This window comes from Onychostruthus taczanowskii, unplaced genomic scaffold (assembly GCF_017590055.1).
Source record: "Onychostruthus taczanowskii isolate IOZ18803 unplaced genomic scaffold, ASM1759005v1 scaffold1, whole genome shotgun sequence".
In the NCBI taxonomy this organism is placed as follows: Eukaryota; Metazoa; Chordata; class Aves; order Passeriformes; family Passeridae; genus Onychostruthus; species Onychostruthus taczanowskii.
In genome coordinates this window covers 2,492,593-2,513,726 of record NW_024496525.1, presented here as the reverse complement: position 1 = coordinate 2,513,726, position 21,134 = coordinate 2,492,593, and the positions used below count along the sequence as shown (strand labels likewise).

Genomic DNA, 21,134 nt, shown 5'->3' with positions numbered 1-21,134 from the left:
AAGAAAGGCTTACTGGGACAGCTTGAATCAGAAAACTCATTATACAAGCTTTCTCAGATTCAGTGCTTGTTTCCAGTCCTGCAGCACTTGTGACACGATGCAAATGCCTGAAGAACCTCTCCAGCAATGGGACCCCTGAAGACACCCTATGAAAACTGCACATGTACCAGGAACTTTGAGACCAGTACTATGACCACAAATTTTCCTTTGCAACTAGGCAATAATTTTGCTAGTTTAAACACCCCATGTACTGGAAAAAAAACCTGTTTCAGCAATCAGTTACCTCAATGCAAGTGATGAACTTTATGCAGCAGGACTTGAAGAAATTAAAAACTCCCAACACCAGTGTTCAAGTATCATTTTTTCTTCCAAGCTAAACTGTACTGATATCAGGTTCTGCATCTTTCTATGCCTTTTGTCTATTGTATTAAAGGGTGCTCTATCAGATCTCTTTCCCCCACCGGTATATCTAGACCAGTCAAGTAACAACTACCTACTATTTTGATTAGCTAAGTACATGAAGTTTACGTCATTCTATAGCTGAAGTTTTCCTCAGCTGATTCTTCCTTCAGCTATACTAAGTCCTTCTGAAATGTAGACATAAAGAGTTGCACAGGGACTTGAACATCATCTGGAATGTCGTCAATAAGACCACATAAAAAGACAACAGTAGTTTCATACTCCCCGATATTGCCTGCCTACATAAGGTTGTAGAGCTGTAGCATCATGACAGGAATTCATATTCTATCGGTTCACCACAGCTCCCCAAAGCCATTTGCAGAGTCGCTACATTGCCCAAAACAAGACTTCACAAACTGCAAATGGGACACACATTACTGGTCCCAAAGCACCTTATCTCACTCTGGGCTGTAATAATAGTCACAACAGCATCACTGCTTGGATCACCACTGCGAACAAAGCAACTGCAGGAAAGATCAGCCCTCCAAGAAAATAGATTTCGACTGCCACTCTCACACTCCATATTTTATTATCTACAGCCAGAAGTGGATTGACCCCAGATTCCAAACACCTTTTTTGAAAGGTCAACAGCAACTAAGAGAGCTTAACTGCTGGTTTGTTTGACATACATCTTGCCTCTGGCCCAGTCAGTCCATAAAACTGCTTCTTTATCTGTCCAAAATCTTTCCTGTTGTTTAAGCTTAATTCAAGGGCTTTGAGTACCATTGTTCCCATTTGAACAGTCTTCCACTAATGCATATGAAAGTCTATCAAGTGCTGGTAACCACTCTGCAACTGCACCATCATCTCTTCTGGATACAGATAGTAAAAGTGTAATAAGCATTTCAAGGCTCTGTATTTGGGGCCTTTTAACCCTTTAATACGACTTTATTGTATGGAGGACAGTTGCACACATTGCTCTGACAACTTCTCTCACAAGGCAGCATAACCAAGGACACCCCACAGCAAACAGCCTCCACAATTCCTTAAATGGAGCCAGTCACAGACCGTATCTGGCACAGCTGAGTAAATGCAGATCTTTACAACTATTGCTAACCTCAGTGCAGCATCACTTCTGGACACTAGCCAAGAATCCCATCACCTCAGACCTCATCAAGCATCTCCTGTGAAGTGGCCTGCACTCACTCTGACCAGAAGAGGGGTGCTCGTTCTAATCACACTTGCAAATAAAAATTGTAAATTATACTCACAATGTACAGCCACTGATCCACACCAAGTCTTTCTACGGACACTTCTGCTACGTAAGCAGGCAACTGAAAGGTTTTCAGCCTCCAGTTACCGAAAGGAACACAAAATAAATATAAACTCCTGGAAAGTTAGTAACAAAGCACTCTCTGGTAACATCTGCTCTCTCACACAGCCCTTGAAAGAGCCAGAAGTCCTCTGCAGTAACAACCATCGCAATGTTTTACAACACAATTAGTGGTCACCGCCAATACACAAGCAGAAGCAGCTGTACCTACTCCTGCAATACAGTATTTAACAGAACTACAACAAACTCTATTCTCACCTACACTGAAACCCAACATCACTTCACTGTTCCTGTGTACTCAGTAAATTCAGAGAATCACTGAAGACTGAGAGTGGAAAGGGCCTCTGAGATACTCTAGACCATTCCCTTGCTCAGAGCAGGGTGAATTACAGCAGGTTACCAGGGACTATCTCCAGTCAAACTTGGATATCTCCAAAGATAGAGACCCTATGATCTCCACAGGCAAACTGTTCCAGAATTTGACCATTCTCACAGAAAGAAAAAGTTTTCTTCAAATGGAATTTCAATTTGTGTCCGTTGCCTTTTGTCCTTTCACTGGGCATCCCTGAAAAGAGTCTGGCTTTCTTCATTCCCTCAGTTATTTATACATATTGACAAGATGCAGTCCAAGCCCTCTCTTCTCCAGGCTGAAGAGTACCAGGCTGTCTCTCTCAACCTATTCTCTCAAGTCAGTCTGTAAACCCTTACTTATCTCTGTGGCCCTTCACTGCATTTACTCCAGTATGTCCATGCCTTTCTTGCACTGGGGTCCAGAACTCAACAAATACTACCAATGTGGCCTTACCAGGCCTGAAGAAAAGGATCACCTCCCTCAGTCTTCCTAATTCAGCGCAGCACACTGATGGCCTTAAGGGCACAGGTGCTGGCCCATGTTCAAGTTGCTGTCCACAAAACCTCCAGGTCACTCATTGCACAGCTGCTTTCCAGACAGTAAGTCCACAGCCTGTTCTGGTGTATGGGGTCATTCTCCCCCAGGTGTAGGACTTGGCATTTCTCTTCACTGAACTTAATGAGATTTGCTGGTCCATTTCCCAGTCTATAAAAGTCCCACTGAACAGCAGCATAACTTTCTGGTTCATCAACTACTCCTCCCAGAATTGCTGAGGGTGCACTCTGATCCATCATCCAAGTGATGAACGAAGGTCTCCTCTTCTAGATAACATCCTTTCTGCCATGAGAGCAGGATGTCGCCTGCCTAATTTTAGGCATCTAAGTAACCCATGGCAGGAAAGTACTCTTCCAAAAATCCCTATCTAATCAGTGTTAAATATACTGTCAGCTCCGTAGAAGATTCAGAGCACCTCATTTCAGCTCACTGCAGGTGATGAATCCTCAGAGCAGAGGTCTTTTTTTTCCTCTGCTAACTATACAGGAAGCTTGGCCTCCCAAGTCAGATGACCCCAAAATTACAGTGCAAGTACCTCCCATAGTGCACATAGCTGTGGATTCTTATTTCCAGTTGACTCACAGTCCTCTCAATTAACACATTCCCAGACTTAGCAGATTGTGATAAACTATGGCTTGAGTTACAAAAGCATAAAGAAAAGACAAGAACAAAAAGGACCGAGCAATAGTAGGCTTTAAAGTGCTAATAGCACAATTTTGACTCTTTAGCTCCCCTTTACTGTGCAATATTTAAGAGACTCATGGAAAATCTCCAGTTCTCAGGTGTGAAGGCTCTTTGCATACAAAACCATTGATATACAAAATCTATTTCAGAAATTAAACTGATTTTGGAATCACTCAAGCCTTAGATTACCCTAGTCTCTGGAACCAAATAGGGGATAACATCTTACAACGGCTGTAATGCAAGTTCATTCCATCTGCCCTACAGTCTCTAGTGCTTTGCACTCTTAATATCCCAACCAAAGAATTCAAACTGTACCTGTTCACAGATGTAAACAGAGAAGTCTCTGTGACCACAGAGCACGTCTGCTGCTAAGTGGAAGATGCAAGTGAACAGCAACACAGAGGGAGCAGGGCACAATAAGCAGACAGCCAGGTTAAAGTTATTCCATACAGAAAGTACCCTGACACCTTCTGGCTGTGCTTTTTGTGTATGACTATGTACAGCAGGAGAGGACAGCAAAATACGAATGAGTAACTACTCAGACTCTCAATGCAGAATTTGATATTTTGGATGTGAGGGAAAGGCTAACTGGAAACAACACATACAACCTCTTCCAGCACATAAATGCATATGTTAATGACTTTCTCTTAACACTACCTATCACCCACTTTCAGGAGACATCTAGGTACACAGAACTAAATCCCGTTTATCTCAGAGGAGTATTTATCTGCATCAAAATGAATGCCAACAGCTCAGGAACGTTTGTGGAGGTCTTTGCACTGGACTAGCATTTCAGAAGAGAAATGCCTGTAGGTCATTCAAAGGCTAATTGCATCAACTACCTATCAGCCTTCACTGTGCCAAGGTACAACATACAGGATGACACAGATTACAGCACCAGAAAAGAGGCAGCTGGACTGCCAATTAAAGCACAGAGCCGGAAAAAACAAACTCACTGGTGTCCTGCAATATAGGGAAAAATTACTTAAGTACTATAAAGATGGACCTGCTAGGAAGAATGTAGCATCTGTGCATCAGCTATCTGATCCCAATGTCGTCACAAAGCTGTGCATTAAGAGTTGTTTTCTAGACTTTTTTCTTTTTAAGCATTAACAAACTGTCTTCTATTCTCTGGGAAAGGGATTTCATTTGAAGAATGCGTGCTAAGAAGTTCACCTTCTGACCATAATCATGATGTTGTATTATCCCGGAGCCACAGCTACAGAATGAACTGGAAGTCGAGAAGGGATCTAATACTATGAGAAAGTTAACTCACAGTATATGACTTTATTCTGCACATAGGACATCAAACTACCAGGAGATTTTATTTATGAGATACTCTACTGTAATTGAGCAGCAACATTAAAAACTTTCATGGTTGAAGGCTGATCTAGGAAAGCACCAGCTGGTGAGAGACAAAGGCAGATAAGAGCTGAGGTGCTGCAACTAACCTTCCAAGGGCCTCAAGTGTGTTTTTAGAATACATTAAGCAAATTTGTAAGTGAACACTTAGATAACAGGATGTCACGCAATTAAAGTCATTGCCACATTTCCAAAATCCTACTGTCTCCTAAAGCTTAAGTACCATGTTGAGGAAACCAACATCTCTAAGGATACCTCTCACCAGTCCCATGAAGAGACACTCCATCATTCCCTCCTGTAAGAAGTTCATTCATTTGCAATTCAGCCATACAGCCTCTTTTTGTCCTTACATTTCTTCATGAAAGGCTGCACTTCCACGGAAATTATAAACTGTTCTCAGGTCTGTGATGAAGATGACAGGTATCTATAACTCTCAAGTCACAGAAGAATCTGAGGCATATTTTAAGCCTCTTATATCATTTAGCATCCACTGACATAGATCACAGAGACCACAAAAATGAAGTTACTCAAAGTTTCCATAAAGTTTCCATATTGAGCAGTACCAAACAGAATAACAGAAACATACAGCATAGAAAGCCACACAGTTATGTTCATTGATTCTATTATTCTACAGAATTCTCTACTGTGAAAAGAAGGATTAGATCAGGACACTAATTCAAATTCACACAGCTGCCTCAGATGAAAAGGCAGAAGCAAGCCAATATCAATAAGCCAGTGATGGACAGCTGAAGGTACAGCTTAAGAATAACACTCAAATCTCAGGGAACTGTACAGAAAATACATAACTACTAACACTAAGAAAAACATGGGTACATCAGAGACAACTGACAATGTGTCCTTCTATCAACTTTTGCTGGCCTTCTGGAGCTCTCTTATCTTTGTCTTACCCTGCACAGCTGGGCATCACTACAAGCACATTTGAGGGATGGGAGCATCTCAGAACAGATTTAATGGCATACTGTACATGACAGAACAGGATTACATCAAGACAACCTGAACCACAGGAGGCAATCACACCTGAAATGCCAGAGGAACTGGAGATCTGCCTTCAACACGGTTTTGAAGGCAAAGAAGCCTTTTATCATGATCACTTCTATCATTAGAGCAGAAGTGAAAGGTTACTTTAGGGCTAACTCAACTTGCAATGGCAAACAATACTCTATGCAGCTGCATGTACCACAGGCTCAATGATATCCATTTAGCTGGCTTTAGGTTAGAGCCACTCACTTGTGAACATCGGCCCTAAATACAGCTAGAGTGATTAAGAAATTGGGAATGTGCACCAGGAAGCACCTTAACTAGGGCGTGTCACTGGTGAGAGGCCATCACCCTAATTCTTATTAGGAGAACTATCACATGCTCAATCACATCCTTCCTGTCCCAGAAGGATGACATTATCCATCTTAGCTAATTTTCACCACGATGAAACTTCATACACTCTAACAATTGTGTGTTAGCAGTTGCTGGCTGAAGAATAGAAATTCACCAGAAGACACATGACTTTGAATTCTTCTGGGAAGTAAAGCTCTAAAGAACAGCATAGGTTATGGGATTTTGGGAAAACAACAGCCAAATTTCACACTTTGAAATTCTACACTCCCATTAAAGGGATCAACTGATTCTTAGCTTCATCAATAGCCTCAGCCCCACCCCAGTATCACAAGGCTACAGACACCTTGCTCTGGCAACTCCAGGAGAGATATCCAAAGCTGAACCATCATTGCTCTTGTAGCAGGCTATAGCCTGATTAGGTGTGGGATATGGAAAAATCTGTAAATCAAGCTCATTCTTTGACTACATGCAAGTGTTCAGTCTCTGGTCTGAATCTATTACCCTGAGATAGCAACGAAATCACTCAGAAACTGTAAACATAGAACCTGTATCACTCAAACCTTAAGCCCTGTGGAATGGGGATCTCCCCACAAGGTGGACAACTCAGAGCAACTGTGCTGGATTGTGTTTAAGCAGATAAAAGTCTGGTGGCAAAGCCAGAGCAGATAAACATGACCTATGACCACACAAGGAAAAATATTTTGTTTGTTGAGATACACATAACTGAATAGAAGCCTATTAAAACAAAGTGAGGCAAGACAGAAGCATTTCACAAAGCTAGATAACTCCACCATAAACTTTCATCTGCAGGTCGCCTAATGAGTAATAGAAATGCCAACAAAATGGTATCTGTGCCAATTTTTAAAGCTTTCTGCAAAGTTCCTTGGGAAACACTGATTCTCTTCTTCCCCTAAGCTTTCACTGAACTGAAACTAAAGCCTTTTTTGTTTCACTATACTATTAGCAAGTCTCTGTCCATCCCGAAGCAGTCAATTACTATAAAGCCTGAGGCAGAAGTTCACAGAGGGGAACACGAGGTCACAAGCACTTCAGCGACAACGATGCAGACCTTTTCTTTTAAATGTATCTACGGATTTTAAAAAAGACGTCAAAATGGACGTCCTGGTCTGTGCTACGAGATACCAAAAGATATCTGTAACTTGGCCATCACAACTTAACGGTGTCCTGCTTCCCAATGCAACTTAGGACAAAGAGAAATTTATTTTTAAAAAACCAAACAAAAAAGGACCAAACCAAAAACAACAAATAAACGAACCAAAGAAAGAAACAAACAACAAACCCAAACAAAACAGTGGGCAGAAATACTCAGCTTCCAGAAACATTTCAAAAAAGCAGTAAGAGGTAGTAAACACAATACTGAGCTGTGTGTTCCTTGGATGTATTAACGCTGCTGAGCTCTGCAGCAGTATTAACTCCCACTAGAAAAGGTGTCATCTCATCCCCCAGAACATCTTTTTGCTATCTCCTGGGAAGTGTAGAAGGGAAAAAGAAATTAAAAAAAAAGAAGGAAAAAGAAAACCAAACCAAAAATCAAACCCCCACTCTGTTGGCCCACAAATGGCAGAGAACCCAAGAGACTCTAAGACTGAAATGGCTCCAAGATGCAATATTCCACCTACACTGCCACATGCAATCAATCAGCCACATGAAGTGAAAAACCAAAATATATTTACTGCTTTCATCACCACTTTAGCAACCAACTACTTCAACTAGCTTTCACTGTATGGATGTTTCCTTGGAGACCACAACTTCATCACTTAGGGCAGTTCACCAAGGAGAGGAGAGTGCAGAGGGTGGCTTGCAGCCCACACTACCAAGAGCCTCAAAAGAGATGCCAAATGAACTCTCAGGTTTCTTGATGAGTCTTGAAATACAGGGGAATATGGAAGATTGAAAAATATGCTAGTGTTATACCAGTATTTTAAAAGGTTGAAATAGGATGAGACTGTCAGTCTTGTCAACCTGACATTGATTCCAGACAAAATAATGAAAAAGCTGATATAAGACTCAGTTAATAAAGGATTAAAGGAGGACAGTGTAATTACTGCCAATCAACGTAGACTTTACAGAAAAATATAACTTGTCAAACTACCAACACTTTTGGTGTGATTACAAGTTTCAATGCTAAAGGTAACAATGTTGATGTAATATATTTTCACATGGTGTTTTACCTGGTGCCAGAAAGCACAGTGATACAGCATTCTGTATCAGCTGAGAGATCTGAACTGCACCAGGCAGATAATGAGGCAGGCAGGTGCTACTGGGGCACATTGCTCTTCCAGTGCTCCATGCAAATTAGGCTGCTGGCATGGAGATCTCCCTGTCTGTCATGTTGACTGGTATCTCTTCATTCTCCCCCTGGGCTCCCACCTACTCTACCCCATCTGTTGCCACCTTTCCCGCGCTTCGCCTGGAAGTGCCCTGGCACAAGGATGGCTACCAGTCCCCTGACTAGTACAAAGGGCTCTGATTTGACCTAAGCTCTGCCTGGCATGTGAGTCATTCTGCCTAACCCACTGCATTGCTGTACTAGTCCATTTGCAGAGACAACCTGTAATTTTTAGGGTTTCATTAAACTTGACTCTACGGATTTAGTCTCAAGGCAGTCCTCCCTAGCGTGCAGTGATTGTTCGTGTAACACTTGTGTGAGAATGACACTTAAACAACAGAAAGCTGTTCACATAAAGCAGAGAGCTTAAAGTAAATGGACAGAACCTGACAGCAAGAGCTCTGACATTAAAAAATTTAGCCAGCACATCACAGTAGTTCACACACTAAGATCTCCATCTGCTCCTTTGATTTCCTCTCAGTGTATAGCAGTAAATGGGGCAGTGGACAGGAGCAGAAGTAGAATTGGATGTATTTTCCCAAACAGCAGCTCTCAGTCCTACACAGAAGTCTATTCTCAGTTTTTAGAAAACTGTCAGGTTAGCAATACAGGGGTTTTTGGTATCTCTTCTCAAATGCTGTAGAGGTTACATAAGAAATACATTTGGCATTTTTGCATTTAAACATACTTCAAAAATGACAGTTTGGATACATGGTAGACTGAAGTAATTCAAAGCATTCAAGCTTAGATTAGCCTTTGTTAATGGGAAAATAGAGGATTGATTTTTTCCTCAGCCAAGGCTGTCAAACTCACCCGTAACTATTGGGCCAGGGTTAAAGTACTTTTGAGTTTGAATAGAAGTTTTTCACCATGATACTGAAGAAAGAGCTACCACAAGCCTTGGCACAGGCTAAATATAAAGGAAAGTATACTATCAGCACTGTAACTTTCAATGGCTCTGAAACACAATACTGAAAATTACAATGCTGCCGACCAACACAAGTATAAGAAATTCTCTGGCTATTCCACAACTGCAACCTCATCTTCGAGTTCTTGCCTATCATGCCTCCACCTAATATTTGCAATTTCAACTCTCCTTTTTCCTGCAACATATGAACAAGTTTTTAGCATGGATGTAAGAAAACATTTTGAAAGCTGAAAGCATGGGTAAAATAAACCAAATATTAAAACAACATAACACAAGCAGTTACTGCATTGGAAGAATAAATTTTATATTTAAGTCAATGAAAGCCTTTATGGTGGAGTACCAGCCATTCCAGTGTGAGGTTCCACAACACTGCCAGAGTGAACAAACCTTGCCTTATGAAGGCTCAGCACAGCATCACACACGAAAGACTGATCTTGTTTTCTGAAACTTCCATGATTACAGTTTCTGTCTTTCTTTGTTATTCCTGGCATATATGCAAGAAAGAGCAAGGATGTGTGTTTTGGGTCTCTAATTTCCCAAAAAGTGTAGATGAAAAAGCCAGGCTATTTCCCAGCCACAAGGGAACAGGCAAACTGCAAGGAGGCCTGAAGAAGGGATGAAGGCAGGTGTCTCCAGCAAAGCTGGGCAACACAAGAGTTCTGCAGTGTTGCCTGGCAGCAAGTAATTATCTGCCAGTGTGCTGCTTCCACGTGCCAACAGCCAAAGCCCACACAGGCAGCAAGCACAGGCAAGTACATGAGTCAGCTAATGCTACAGGTTAGCTCCACTGTTTCCTAAGGGATACAAGCAGAGATGAGACTCTGGGTTCTTCCAACTCGACAGCACTGGGAACCACTCAGGCCAATATGTCCAGAGAGACAGAAGCCTGGAAGATGACGGAAATCTATTATCAAAGACAAGACCACTGCCATACTAAACCAGCACTGCAAAACCAGCAACAGTTCTACCCCAAAATGACTGGGAAATCTCCAATAAAAACAGGTTAGATAAATCCTGTCAAAAATGGCTTAGGCATAGTTGATTGCGCCTTAAGATAAGGTAAAGAGTCATGCAGCCTCTTGAGAAACCTTTCAGCACTCCTTTCAGTGATGGTCCTGTGATTACCTAAAGGAAGGAGGAAAACCACATCCCAACCTACCTGTCCATACATCATCTCTTGCGCTCTTCCCCAAGCTCCAAAATTACACCCCCACACCGGGGTTAATTACAGAGCAACTCAGACCCAGCCAAAAAAGACTCACCCTCAAGATATGTGTCATCCATAACCATCTCATTCATGTACTGCCAGACTGCCATACTCCTCCTCCTCTTTCCCCCACCTCCCTTTTCCACCTCCGCTTGCCCTCTAAGGCTCCCAAATGCCTGTGTGCTGTATGTGGTGGCAGCTGAGTTTTTTAATATGCACTTATTAAGATCCTAATTGAATCCCACATTGCCTTGTGTGCGTCTTCCTAGCCGGAACATGAACAAGGCACCCTATAATTCAATTAGAAGGACCTGCAGCAAGCTGATCATTAGTCTGTCAGGTTGTTTAAAAAAAGACATCTAGGAATAGGGAAAGAAGTTAAATAAAGGGAGAATTGTTAACACCCGTCCCCAATTCATGCAGACACTTCCACACATACCTGAAGCATGGAATCTGCAACGCTCAAGCACTTGAATGACAGCTTACTATATCAATCCAACAGTCCTTTCTCTTGCTTCAGACAACTTAAATGGAACCTCAAAAGTTGGAATGCATTTTCCTCATCAATCCTTCTCTGCTCTGATTCATAAGAAAACACCACTAATATACATGACTACTGCAAACAAGGCAATCTCATTACCTGCCAAGACCCTGTTGACAGAGGAATGGGTAGCTAAGCCAGGCTGTCCTCGTTCATGGAAAATCCCAGCATAAGGCAAGTACTCTGGCAGCAAGAAGCGTCTGCAAAACAAAGAGAGTAAAACATGGAGAAAGCCATCCTGTGTACTACAGCTCTGAAGAGCCACTGCAATTACTTTGAGGAAATATGATTACATTCTAGCAGACTGCAGTAGAGGGAAGGCTGGAATCCTCTGCTTAGCCAACCTCTTCCCTGTTTCAAACAAAAAGTAAATTACAGATTAGATCCTCCTCTGATCAACGTGGCTGCCAAGATCAGCAATAAACAAATCCTCTACCTCCCACAATAGTTTCCTAATCTCAAACCAGAACTGTGCTGACAATCTCTGATTGTGCTGACAATCTCTGATCAGATTCTTTTCTCCTCCTATTCTGCCTTCATACTGTGACCTCAACCTGTAAGTAAAAAGCACTAAGACCACGCTATCTTTCAAACATCACAGGATGAGCAGCTCATACTAACATGCCATCCCCAGGAATCCCAGAAACAGCAAACCGAGGACAAAGAAGCCCTGTGCAAGAAAAGGAATCCACCTGAAAGAACCAGAGAGCTGTACTGCTGGTACTCCAGGATTTGCACACCTTTTTCTCTTACACATAGATGCCTTACCTCGGGACAAAGCGCCCCAGCGACGGTGCAGACATGCGGGCGTTCCGGGGAGCTCGGTGCCTGGATCGGTCTCCATTGTCCCTTCAGCAAAAGAAAGAAAATTACTGTACATTAAAAATACTACATAATAAAAGTATTTTCCAAGAAAACAAAACACCAGTGATGTCACCTAGTCGACCTGAGTATGCTACAGAGATTCAACAGCTCTTATGCTTCCAGTGTTCCAAATTCACACAGGCAACTGTACCAAATCCTCTGACAGTTTTATATAAGGGTAATCTTAAAGTTCACTTTCTTCACTGTTTGACAATGTCTCAAAAGTATCAACAAAACCACAGAGAGTCAACGAATCAATGTCAGCACCTGAGCAAATGAAAGAGAAACATCAGAATTTTGATCAGGAAAGCAAAAGGTAAGCTCACCCCAGTCCTCAGAAGAACCTTCTGTTAGTCAAAGAGATCTGTTAAAGTTCACATTTTCATTCCCAGAAATGCAGGCAAAAGAGCATAATCTGCAGACTATTCTTTTGTGTTCCTTCCCTGAAGGTCCAGTTTAAGTGCCATCAGATCTTAAAACTATCTCACTTTTCATAAGCTCTTCCAGTTAAATCAGAAATGTTAGTTGACGTCAGACAAAATTACATCTCCTTAACAACACCTCATTCTGTTTCACAATAAATGTCTGGGCCTTGGGGAACGAGGGGAAAGGGTTTAGCATCAATTGTCCTACAGCAGACACAGGAAGGCACTTCTCCAGGAGGGCAGTGCAACACTGAACAGGCTTTCATGGAGAGGCTGCAGAGCTGCTAGCCTTGTAAATCTCAAGATAAGAGCTAGACAAACTCACGGGTGGCCTAGCCTGATTTCGGTAATGACAGCTGTACAACAAGCAGGAGATCGAACTGGAGGAACTTCAGAATCCCCATCATACAGAATTCCTGATATTGCATTCCTAGGCCACAAGGAGTCCTGTAATTATACAGCACTAAAACTGCAAGGAAAATAATGAGACTCCATTAGCGACTCTGGAGTTCTGAAAGAGACCTTAACAGTGCTTTCTTCTCTGTTCAGAATTTACTCTCTGTATGACCTTGCACAAGTAACAAGTCTGCTCTCCATGAATTCCAAATCCCCATCTGTACTTGCAGCCCTGTCTCCTTCCCAAGCAGTTGTGGGGAGAATATTACTTGCAGAGCCTTGAAATCACTAGGGAACTAAATATTCCTTATGCAATGCACTAGCAGCACATTTCTAACCCACTCCAGCAAGCTGTGCATTTTATAATTTTTCTTCGTTTTGCTTTTTTGAAGTCAGTGAGCAAGAAACGTGGGCTGAGAAGAAAGTCTATTACGTGGCTGTTTCCCACACACTTGAGGAACCCAGGAACAAAAAAGCAGAGGTTCTTCTGCAAAGCTCCTTAGCGTTTCAAGCTATTTCACCAAAACCAAATGTAAATCCAAGCTCAAAGCTTCCATTTCTCCTCCCACTGTAGATGCAGCATTTGCAGTTCACAGCCAAAGCCGCACCTCACCCTCAGGATTTTGTGTAACCAGCAGGGTTCGTGAGATCAGAAATGTAAAAGCTACTGCTGTTCTTCTATCACAGGCCTCCAGCCTATGAAGATGCAGATCAATAACAGAAGGAATCCTGCAAACTTGAGTGCTGACATATCAACTTTTGTTGCTAAAGAGAAAAGACCAAAGGAAAAAGAAGCGTTGTGTTCCAGATCTTACCACACACAGCAAGAGCTAGCAGAAAACAATAAATACTTTTTAAAAACCTCCATGTAGCAGCTTTTGAAACAACACCGATATGAAACCCTGGGAGAAAAGCAACAAAACCATTTTCAGGGTTTGCATTTGCTTTGGACATTTACTAGAATCGGAAGATACTTTTGAAATGGACAAATATCAGCAAGAGGAACAGCAGCAGGACTACACTCTACAGAACTCTCCAGCTGAAGAGAATTTCAGCAGCAGGTTTCAAAAGGAATGAGAAATTAGCTCCAACAAACATAAGGAGATAAAAGGGCAAAGTCTACAGACTAAATCAAGAGACCTAGAGGAACTAATTGTTCAAGTTTTTTTAATTGCCACTAGCCACAGATCTTAGCATCCACAAAAACATTTGCAGACACATCTTCAAGGCGACTTTCTGATGTGAGAAATCCATCCTGTACTTCCCTATTTATTTACTGTGCACACAATCTCCTGACAATATGGGAAAATGCCTAAAAGGGAAAAATATAGACTAGGCTTTTTCTTCAGTTTTCACCATGACAGAGACAACCTCTACTAATGCAAAAGACAGACATATATTTTTAACATTCCTTTAAAAAAAAACCAACAAAATTCCACATCCCAATGGCCCATAACTCAAGACTGTAGGGAGTAAGAACAGTGGCTATCCTTCAAGAATGCTAGAATTCCTATTTACTGTAGGCAGAAGTGCAAGATACACTCCCCTGGGGTAAAGAAGAATATTACTAAACATTACTCTGAATTACTAATTTATAGAGTCATTTTTATCTAAACTCCCATGCTCAACAACTACATGCAAGAGTGTCTAGTCTAGTGTTGCAAAGCTAGAACTGCTGATATTACCCTGGTGCCAGCTGAAGATTATTTCTGCACCCTCTAAAAAGGAAAATAAAGAATGCTCTACAGATCAGTGAAAATGGGTGGCACTTTGTGTTATTTCTGTACCACATACAGCCTGCTGACAGAGGGAGGAGAGCAGATGTTAGCACACTGCAGTGCCAGCGTGAAGCACTCCAGCAAGAAATGAGAAGTTTCCAAGGCTCCCTAAAGTACTGATGAAGATCTAATGCTCCACTTTCTATTTAGTGTCAACTACCTACAGATTCATTAGCTAATGATTCACAGTGGATAGTTTAATTAACATTACCTGCAGAAGTGGAAAGCAAATCCCTCAGTGTGTGTGTGTCTGTGTCTACATAAAAAAAGCCTGCACTATAAAGCAACTCAGTAACCTTGCTAAAGTAAATGAAACAAACCACAGCAAGGTGACAAGGGAAATGTAATACTCTAATTATTAACAGACTAATTTGTCTCAGCAGGGAAACTGCAAGAACCAACAAATGGTCAAAATAACTTTTAAGGTCTGGCTCAAAATTCAGGTTATTCATCATTTGTTCAGACACCATGGTGGGACAAATCAAAACAGTGATGTGGAGAATAAGAGTTGGTAGGGGAGAAATAGTATTAACACCAACCTACAATGGAGCGTGAAAAGAAAGCAATTCCCAAACATTCAGGATAATGATGGACATTTAATAGGGCATAAGAAGGATGCAAGTTTATCCTAAATTGGATAAGACAGTCAAATCTCCTTGGATTTTTCTTCTGTTATCTTGTTTGCTTGTTGAGAGATAAATTGACCAACGTAAATTTAATGGACCAGCAATGCCAGCTCTGAAAACACAGAAAGAGATACAAAATTTTGCATCCTAAAGTTTGGAGAAAAAGGCATTCTTTTTCATCTGGTAACTTGGCTGCTGCTCTAATAAGAGTGGATACAGAAGACAGTAAGGACAAAAAAAAGCACCATGTTCTGCTTCTCTGTCTTGGCAAGAATTCACTTTAATATTTAGAGATTGTTGTATCAGGAAGTGAAATTAAACACACAGCATGCGATTTCTAATGCAATCTGTTGGTCTAACTATTCCCATTGTAGTCAATATTAAAACTCCCATTGACTACACTGTCAATAGAATTAGGTCAACAATGACCATTTTGAAAAGCCATCTAGTTATCAAAGTCAGCACCAGTAAGCCACATAAATTCAGAAGAATCAAATTGTATCACATCAAGCCAGTTGTTTCATATTTTCAGCATTTTATCACGTTTTGTGCAATCCAATTTAAAATGCTAAATCAATTTATATTGCAGAGGTTAGACACTCACATACAATAGAAATGCTAAATAATTGTTTGAGTAGCATCTACCACTTTCCTTTAAGGTTGACACTGGAAGTTGCACCATCTTCATGTAGCAGAAAAAAACCAATGTTTGAAGCACTGAGAAAATGTGAACTATCTGTACTGACTTACTGTATTTTTTTTTCTGTTAATTGCAGTAGGTTACTTCAGAGGAGATAGGACAGAGGGCAGGAGCAGCCCAAAGGTTCTACCAAGAGCTCAGAGGAGGTTATCAGACACTGCAAACTCATTTGGCATAACTGGTTGGTCAGGTCTCACTTCAAGTCCTCTAAAAAGGGTTCCTGGAAGATGTCATATTAAACTGGCCATACTAAAGCAGAAACAAATCCTGAAATCTTGCAACTCACTTCACAAGATTCACTGCTGATTTGGATAAAAACACCTGATACATACCTTTAGAAGAGTGTACTCTTCCAGAGTTACATAGCACTCCAAGGCAAAGTGTGCACTGCGTTTTACAAAGGGTATAGAAATAGAAAAAAGATGATGAAGGGATCATCAATTTTTCAGGTGGTTCTAAGAACACGTTGATTACCTTCCAGCAGCATCCTGATGGGTAAGGTAACATACAGTGTTGGGAACGCTATGGCAGCAAGTTAGCTACTAGCTTCACCACTGAGAGAAGAAGCAAATACCAGATATTAACACTTCCATTTTTAATCTGTCTGATCCTGCAAGATTCTGAACATCTAACAGAAGTCAATTTAGAGAAAAACTGGAGCACTTCTAGTAAATAAGCCTCTCAAAATACAGAGGTAAACACAAAACATATAAAACATTGTCATTCTGAATATTTTAGTGAGTGACAGGCATCCTAGAAGACAAAAGGAAAAGCCACACTACAAGCTGGTTGTAATTCTGCATAGGGGCACAGTAGTTAAATAATATCTCCTGGATCAGTTAGACTAATGTCTTATTCAAAAATAAAGGTTCTGTACAGTATGTCCTACTTTACTCAAAATCCTCAAGGCTTGGAGAAGTTACAAACCCAAACGAGGAAAAGGGCATCACGCTACTTCTGGCTCTGAGGACAAGTGTTTCTCAGCTAAAACCAGGATTATGCTAAAGATTAAACATTAAAGACAACTAACTTTTCTAAGAGGAAAGTTATTTCCACAAGTAGATACAAAGAAGGAAGCCAGGAGCATAGGCTCTATCAAAAAGGGTACAAATATTGACGTCCACAGATTAAAAAGACTACTGTATGGTTCTTTTAAAAGTGTATCTAAAAGAACATATATAATCAGGCAAAAATAAAAGTTATACATTTATAAACCCATCTTTGAAGGATATGGTCATTACTGAAGAAGTACTTAAGGCAGAACTGAGGGAAACAACAAGAAACAAGAAAAACAAGAAAAAAAAGCATTTGTTACACAAAAATACTTTCCTGGCACTAAATGTATGATTGGGGATTGAAGTCCCAAGTGTAAGACTGGAAGCCAAAACCAACTGAAGAATAAAAATAGTAGAGAAACTACAAAGAGTGATGGTGGCCAGCTGGAGAGACAGGAACTAGAATAGATTTTTAACACAGCAATTGATAAAGAAGTTTTTCGAAAGGACCACCAGGAAAATGTGTATCTATTTATCAACTAAAACTTCCTATAAAATAGCAGACTGCTGAGTTACTAATGGCTTGCTGACCAAAGGAAAAAAAAAACAAACAAAAACCCAGCCTTGATTACCTCTCAGAGCACTGTTCAGGGGAAAATGTATTTACAAGATTAAAAATGGCACTTCAGAAGATCAAGTGTTTCAGAAAAGCATCACATATGAGAGGCCAAGAGAAATAGCAGTACTTGCCTGTAAAATGCCAAGGACTAATTGCTTCAAAGAAAGACTGATTTGGAACTAGAATGAAGCACTCACTCTTTTCTAGACACATGACCTACTTCTATTTAAATCACCTCACTGTGTGGTGGGCTCACAAATTGATGATGCTGTTTTAGAATAAGACTGATATACTTCATAGTTACAGTGAATCACTAGAAAGCAGAAACATCAGCAGCCAGACAAAGCTAGAGAGGCATCAACTTCCGTCTCTTCTTAAAAAAAATATATTGCACTGTTATGCTTGCAAAGGAAACAGAATTGAAACCGTAACTTCACAAGCAATGCTAATCTGTTAGACCTATGGGCTTCAAGAATGCAGACCACCACCTGCTTTGCACGGCCAGCAACAAACCAGTAACAGCTTGCTTCCTAATTACTCTCATTAACAACAGACTTCACCTACTAGGTGACCTAGTTTGACTTCTGGGTTGCACAGACATAAAATAAAAGCAAAAGGAAAACAATGGATGGAGTTTAGACTTGTCAGAAAAACTCTGAAGTACCATCTTGACATCAAAACTGTTTCTATGGACTTGGGCAACCAACAGTATGGAGTGTAACGGGAGCTTTTCTGGCAACTGGCACCTTTCTAAAGGCACACATTCTTTCACCACCCTGATATGAAGACACTTGCCTTGCTGGAATGTGACTTAATGGTAAAGCAACATTATGCTGGAGAGGTTAGCAAAATCCTGCAGTGCTGCTGCAAGGAAACAGTTATTGCCTGTTCACTGCATCGATGCAGCATTACTAGACATTATGACCAAGATAAGGATAATATAGAAGACTGTCACAAAAGATAAAAGATTAAAAGAACAGGGAAAGTGAAGCTGCAGGCTACTATGAGCCGATCACAAGACAAGCTAACACTCTAACTAATCGTTGAAAAATTAAGTTCAAAGAGTAGGTTCAGTATCACTCCCATTCATCCAGCACCTGTAACTTTCTTAGCCTGAAACTGTGTTTAAGATTATGAATATAGTTAACATAAGTTCTGTGTACCTGGTAGTGACATCCCAGCAGTAACCTATAGCAGAGAAGAAAAAACGCAGGAAGTGACCACCAAGTTACACATATTTGCATCTGCTTTGAAAGCCAGTTTTGTGAAGGCTCATTTTCATCAAAAACAATGATGCAGTGCCATATGAGGCAAGTAACAAAGGCAGATGAAAAAACCACAAAAACAGATAAAGGAGCTCTGGGAAGAAAGAAACAAATAGCGATCCTCCTTTATGTGAGCTCAAACAGCAAATTGCTAGCAAGAACATTATTTGTAGATGCTCAAGAAAGATAGATGACAAACTGTCCCATCTAAGATATCCAGGAAAAAAGGCTACATTATCTGCAGTATACTGATCTGTCATGGACCCTAAAAATCCATTTCCATCAGCACTTGAGTGACATGAAGAGCCTAATAAGATTCTCATATCTCCTGTATGTCTTTTGTTATTTTCAGATGTAAACATCAGGATGGCAAGGAGAAAAATGAAAAACCCCACCCTATTTGCTTTTAGAAATCTTGTTTGGATATGATACTACTATCTCTGCAACAAAAGGCTACCACTGATCAAGTCATCTGTCTTATCCACCTTCATTATGTCCTACGAGAGCTTAACAGTTGACCTACCATTAACCTACAGACCCCCAGCCAAGTAAACCTCTTTCTTTACCTCTGGGATTCCTCATGCTTCTCTCTCCACAATGACAGAGCTTGTCTCAGCATTCTGGAGCTGTAGATCAAAAGCTCTATACTTATTTAAATTGTCACAAAAAAGCTTTAATCATTCCAATCTCTCCTTTCTCTTGCCAAGAAAACCTGGCTACTATTTGAAGAAGTTTCTTTTGCAGAAAATTAAGGTTGCCAGATAGGAAAAAAAACCCACTCTGAAATAAGTGAGTGCACAGTGGACAGCTGTAAAGGAAGGCAGCAAAGACCAAGACTTTACAAAAAGAGTCCAAGTTCTACGCATGTGCTCTTAGCAGTTGGTGTGCTAAGGGAAGTCAGAAGCTGCACAGTGAATTGATTGCTCTGCTGCAGGTTAGTACTCCCATTGCACTGTGTCTCTAGTAAACAGTGATATACAGTCAGACAAAAAGGCAGAGACTGTATTTAAAGACACACATGGACTTCTGTCACAAGGGTAAGAAAGAAGTTATTTCAGTAACTGGTAATCTCCAACCTCTCCCTTCACTTAAACTTTCCAAAATCTTTCTGTATCAGCCATCAAGCAAACCACATACTTATGCTCACCATCATACACAAATCCCTGCTCTAAACTCACTTCTACCATTCCACTTGAGGAGCAATACAGAGAATAGAAACCAAACCTACTACCCAAATACACACTACTGAGTAACCACATTGCCACAGTCATTGTCTTCCCTTTTCTCTCACAGTGCTTAATGTTAGTTCAGACATGATTGCATCCAGACCATTACCAATTAATATTGTCAAGTATTAGTGCCCCACTCAAGGTTCCTAAAGAAGCTAACAACAAAATACACTTTCAATGAAGACTTTCCAAAAGAAGGGTGATTGCTTCGCTATTCACACAAATGTCTAATCAGACATGCACTTTTCTTCTTAATACAAAAAGTTAAATCAGAATGCCAGTTTGAAGTGAAGCACTAACCATGACACAAACCAGACTCCCAAACCAAACATTTCACCTATAAAAGAGGTCAAAAAGAATCTACCACACTATTCTCTAAAATGAATGAAAATTACATACAAGACACTGGAAGTAAGACTTGCAGCTTTAATACAGTGGCAGTTGGCTGGCAGGTTGCTATCTTAGAACCTCTTGTTCTAAGAGACTGTTGGAAGAATTTAGATTTTTCAGTTCTTGCCAAGGCAGTGTCAATAAAGCAACCAAAAATGACAGGAGGCAAGTATGATGGATACTCATGTATCTTATGCACTTAAGAGGAGACCATTGCAAAATGCCTATTCGAGAAACCACAACTCCTGATCCAGAACATGTCTTAAACAAAAGGATTTTAAAGTGACAAATAAAGCCAAATAGCATCACTCTGAATCTTGTAAGATTTCCCTAAGTGATTAATCTTCTTTGCAAAGCAAGAGCCTGCTTCCAACAAAACTAGAAGGTCCATAAGGGTCTCAGTAAAACTGCCTACAGTTCTGATACTTTCTGTCTGGATGCTTGTGGTGTCTCAAAAGAAATTAAACAGATGAAGCACTAAAACAGGACTTCAGGATTGTGAGGTAAAGCCCATCTTGTTAGAGAGACACAATAAAAACCTTCCTGTGACAATGGCACAACTGAGCGGATCCGTGCCAGCACAAACCCACCTACAGGGAAGGAGAAAGGATAAAACGGAACAGGGAAAATCTGGAGACATAAAAATAGTGTAATCTCTAAGCTTCTTCTTATCTGTATTCTGTCAGGCAGCCAACTCTTGAAAGTAGACAGAGGAGTCAGCCACAGTCACACCTTTAGCCTTAGCCTGAAAGCCTTTTTTGAACAGTAGTGAAGGGTTTGACT

General features: G+C 40.7%; 1 protein-coding gene across 3 annotated transcripts in view; it reads right to left on the bottom strand.

Annotated features, from left to right (window-relative positions):
• AMBRA1 (autophagy and beclin 1 regulator 1) overlaps positions 1-21,134 on the bottom strand; it is a 117,136-nt gene that overhangs the window by 65,832 nt on the left and 30,170 nt on the right. For 2 of the 3 annotated variants that reach the window (XM_041398259.1, XM_041398277.1), the window contains 2 exons: positions 11,833-11,916; positions 11,164-11,264 (listed from right to left, as the gene is read on the bottom strand). In XM_041398259.1, the coding sequence (XP_041254193.1) occupies positions 11,164-11,264; positions 11,833-11,916 (185 nt within the window). The remainder of the gene's footprint in view (positions 1-11,163; positions 11,265-11,832; positions 11,917-21,134) is intronic. The other variant, XM_041398266.1, reaches the window with a different exon arrangement.